This window comes from Nicotiana sylvestris, chromosome 9 (assembly GCF_000393655.2).
Source record: "Nicotiana sylvestris chromosome 9, ASM39365v2, whole genome shotgun sequence".
In the NCBI taxonomy this organism is placed as follows: domain Eukaryota; kingdom Viridiplantae; phylum Streptophyta; class Magnoliopsida; order Solanales; family Solanaceae; genus Nicotiana; species Nicotiana sylvestris.
Genome location: NC_091065.1, coordinates 94,475,119 through 94,478,865, shown reverse-complemented (window position 1 = coordinate 94,478,865; position 3,747 = coordinate 94,475,119). Strand labels below are relative to the sequence as shown.

At 39.8% G+C, this 3,747-nt stretch overlaps 1 protein-coding gene across 1 annotated transcript; it reads left to right on the top strand.

Annotated features, from left to right (window-relative positions):
- Positions 1 to 1,256: 1,256 nt before the first annotated feature.
- Positions 1,257 to 3,229, top strand: LOC104248913 (11S globulin seed storage protein Jug r 4-like). The gene is made up of 4 exons (XM_009805266.2): positions 1,257 to 1,628; positions 1,712 to 1,971; positions 2,071 to 2,547; positions 2,691 to 3,229. The coding sequence occupies exons 1-4, from the start codon at positions 1,340 to 1,342 to the stop codon at positions 3,090 to 3,092; spliced, it is 1,428 nt and encodes a 475-aa protein (XP_009803568.1). The 5' UTR covers positions 1,257 to 1,339; the 3' UTR covers positions 3,093 to 3,229.
- The last annotated feature ends 518 nt before the right edge of the window (positions 3,230 to 3,747 follow it).

Below are 3,747 nucleotides of genomic sequence, written 5' to 3'. Positions count from 1 at the left end.
AATAGCGACCAACCTTGGTCGCTACCTGCCCAGATTTCTATTAAAAAAATATAATTTCTGGAAATATAGCAACCAATGTTGGTCGCTTATCTTTAAAAAAAAAATTAAATTCTTGAATTTAGCGGCCAACTTTGGTCTTTATTGTACAGATTTTAAAATATAATATTTGGATTAGAGACCAAAGTTGGTCGCTTTCTAATGATTAATGATAAATTAAAAACAACGTATTTCATATGTAGAGATCAACTTTGGTCGCCAAATTTATATTATTAAATTAATATAGCGACCAAAGTTGGTCACTAAAGTCAAAATCAGAATATTTGGTCCTTTTACCTTAGAGACCAAAGTTGGTCGCTAATTAGCGACCAACTTTGGTCCCTAAAATAAAGGGACCAACAATATTGCGACCAGACATGTTTGGTCGCTTTTTGGTCGCTTTTAGGCCTATAAGCGACCAACTTTGGTCGCTTTTTGTGGTCGCTTTTTACCGGATTTCTAGTAGTGATTCACGAATAAAAAGAAAACTTGTGGTCTATCTACTCTTTCTTTATCAATCTTTCTAGAGATTATTGACCTCAGCTAAGATTTACCCCTTCATTTTTGATTGATTTGTTCAAAAAGATTTTAATATTTTTTGAGTCAAACAAATTTGAAGAGCAAAGTAGAAATTAAATTATTTAAAACAAAAATGCAGTTTTAGAGTATTAAGTAATCCATGATTCCATGTATGCTAATTCCTTACTTATTAATCCATACATAAACAATCTCTCAAAATTATAATCCTCACATAATTAATACGTGAACAAACAATTAATACTGTTTAACTTTCATGTAACGATTGCTTAAAATTCTTTTAACCATCCGAGTAACATGGCCTGCAACAATAAATAATTGATAAAAAAATTTAATTTGTAACAGAAAACTAAAATAAATAATTTACCATAAAAGATTAATTAAAATAGCAATACAACAGGCGTGAAAATCAAATTACCTCGTTAATGGAGTAGTAGACTCATTGATGTTTATGGACTTCACATTCACTGAATAAAACAACTCAGAGTAAAACAAAATCGCTTTAAAACAGAACTCCTACTATATTTGTTTTGTTCTCAGAAGGAAGAAGCCACCTAAACTCCGAATGCATGAGGCATACTCACTAGGTGTAAAGCAGCATGCTTTGATAGCCATGCAAAGCGCAAAATGGCAGAGCTTTTCTCTACATATTCTGCTATGTGTCAATCCCTTACGTACCTCTCCCTCCTATAAATACTAGCAATTCCCACTCGCCACTTCCCATCAGCAAATAGTTTAATATCTTCTCTACTCAATAGTAATAATCATGGCTTCTAGCTGGCTCTCTTTCTCCTTGAGTTTCCTTCTGGTATTGCACGGTACCTTTGCTCAGCAGAGATACCAACAGCAGCAAGGCGAGTGCCAACTCAATAGACTTAGCCCTCAGGAACCCACCGTCCGCATTCAAGCCGAAGCTGGAGTCACTGAGTTATGGGACCCAAATAACCAGCAGTTCCAATGTGCTGGCGTCTCCCTAATTCGCCACGTCATCCAGTCTAGGGGAATGCTGTTGCCTTCTTATGTTAACACTCCCCTACTTGCCTATGTTGAACGAGGTGCATATATAGTAATTTTTTGATTTCTCATGTTCAGTTCGCATTGATTGATTAACATTTTTGTGTGGGTAATTAATGTTCAGGTCAGGGATTTTATGGCATCATGCAATCTGGATGCCCCGAAACATTCCAGTCATCCCAGCAATTGCAGCAAGGTGAAAGGGGTGCCGGTTCAAGATTCCAAGATCGCCACCAGAGGATTGGACAGTTTAGGCAGGGTGACATTATTGCCTTCCCTGCTGGAGCTGCTCACTGGGTTTATAACGAAGGAAATGAGGAGCTTGTTCTTGTTGTTCTTGAAGATAGCAGTAACAATGCCAACCAGCTTGGTCGAACTTCAAGGGTACATTACAGAATGTGCAAAAAACATACAACAAAAATTAATCCTATAGAACCATAGTATTCGTTAATTATTAATAAATCCGATTTTCATTTTTTGCAGAGGTTCTTCATTGCTGGAAACCCACAACAAGGACAGCAACAACAGCAACAGGGACAATACGGTGCCCGCAGCTTGCGCAGGGAACAATTCCAATCAGGAAATGTTTTCAATGGCTTCGACGTACAGGTCTTGGCTGAGGCATTTGGCGTAGACCAGGAGACAGCCAAGAGACTTCAGGGACAGGAAGACCAGAGAGGACACATTGTAAACATTCAGCAAGGACTCAGAGTTGTGAGGCCACCATTCTCACAAGAACAAGAGGAGCGCGAGGAGAGACAAGAGCAAGGACAATACGGTCCTCGCATGAACGGAATTGAGGAAACCATCTGCTCCGCTAAAGTCAGGCAGAACATTGACAACCCCTCACGTGCTGATATCTACAACCCACATGCCGGACGATTCACCACCGTCAACAGCCTCACTCTGCCAATCCTCAGCTTCCTCCGTCTCAGTGCCGCTAGGGGAGTTCTCTACAGAGTAAGTCACCAATGGCTAATTGGGTTAAAAATCACTTGGGTTGATAATTGGGGGCCCTGCCCTATGAGACAATTTTGCACCATTTTAGTTCTTTAAATTAAACCTATAAAATGTAGACTGATTACTACCGTTTAATTGGGCAGGATTCAATCATGGCACCACACTGGGTCACCAATGCACACAAGGTAATCTACATAACAAGGGGAGAGTCAAGGATTCAGATTGTGGATCACAGAGGACAAGCAGTGTTAGATGACAGAGTCCGACAGGGACAGGTTGTGGTGGTTCCACAGAACTATGCCGTGGTGAAACACGCTGAGACCGAAGGCTGCGAGTGGGTAGAGTTCAACACCAATGACAATGCCATGATCAACACTTTGAGCGGCCGTACCTCAGCTATCCGAGGATTACCTGTAGATGTGATCGCCAATTCATACCAGATTTCAAGGGATGAGGCGAGGAGGCTGAAGTTCAACAGGGAGGAAACTCTTATCTTCCGCTCTTCAGGAAGAGCTCGCTCATCCGAGAGAGTTGCTGCTGCTTAATTAGAACCAACGTGTAATAGTTTTGCTTTTTCCTCCTATGTAAGCTTAGCTAAAAAGGCATCCTTAATAAAACGAGGACCTTATGGGGTCATCTTTCTATGATATAATGGCAACTGTTATGTATGTAACTATGATGTAAAAGCGGCAAGTTCTTGTACTTTTGGAAAATAAAAGCAGAACTACGTAGCTTTTTCCTTTTTGAGCTAATGATATATGTGCGTTAATTTGGATCGAACTGCCTTTTCTCTAGGACGACGCAATAATGCAACTTTGATTTGGTAGTCATTGCTTCATAAGTATTACTACTAGCAAGTAAATTTGACTGTCTTCAAAATTTAACGAGAAATTTTTTGGAAAAGTAAGTGCTATCTAAGTTGGAACTTTAGTATAAAAACACCTACGTCCAGCACGTAGGTGTTCTAAATTCCTATGACCGAATTTTTCTGGCCCGACCGATCAGACCAAAAGAAGAGAAAGAAAGGTCAGTCTTCGAAAGGCCTTCTCAAGATTTAGGGGCAAGGGGATTCTTCTTTATTTGCTCTTTCTCTATGGTGCAAACACATACCCGAATCAGCCAGGTTCTTCCCATGCCCCGTAAATTTTGCCAAATAACTCAATTTTCTAAAATATGCATACAAGCAATAATTCGCTCCTG

Excerpts from the sequence above, each read along its gene's own strand:
- LOC104248913 (XM_009805266.2), top strand. The coding sequence starts at position 1,340 with ATGGCTTCTAGCTGGCTCTCTTTCTCCTTGAGTTTCCTTCTGGTATTG. Across the intron at positions 1,972-2,070 it reads AGCTTGGTCGAACTTCAAGG|AGGTTCTTCATTGCTGGAAA; the intron begins GTACATTACAGA and ends CATTTTTTGCAG. Across the intron at positions 2,548-2,690 it reads CTAGGGGAGTTCTCTACAGA|GATTCAATCATGGCACCACA; the intron begins GTAAGTCACCAA and ends TTAATTGGGCAG.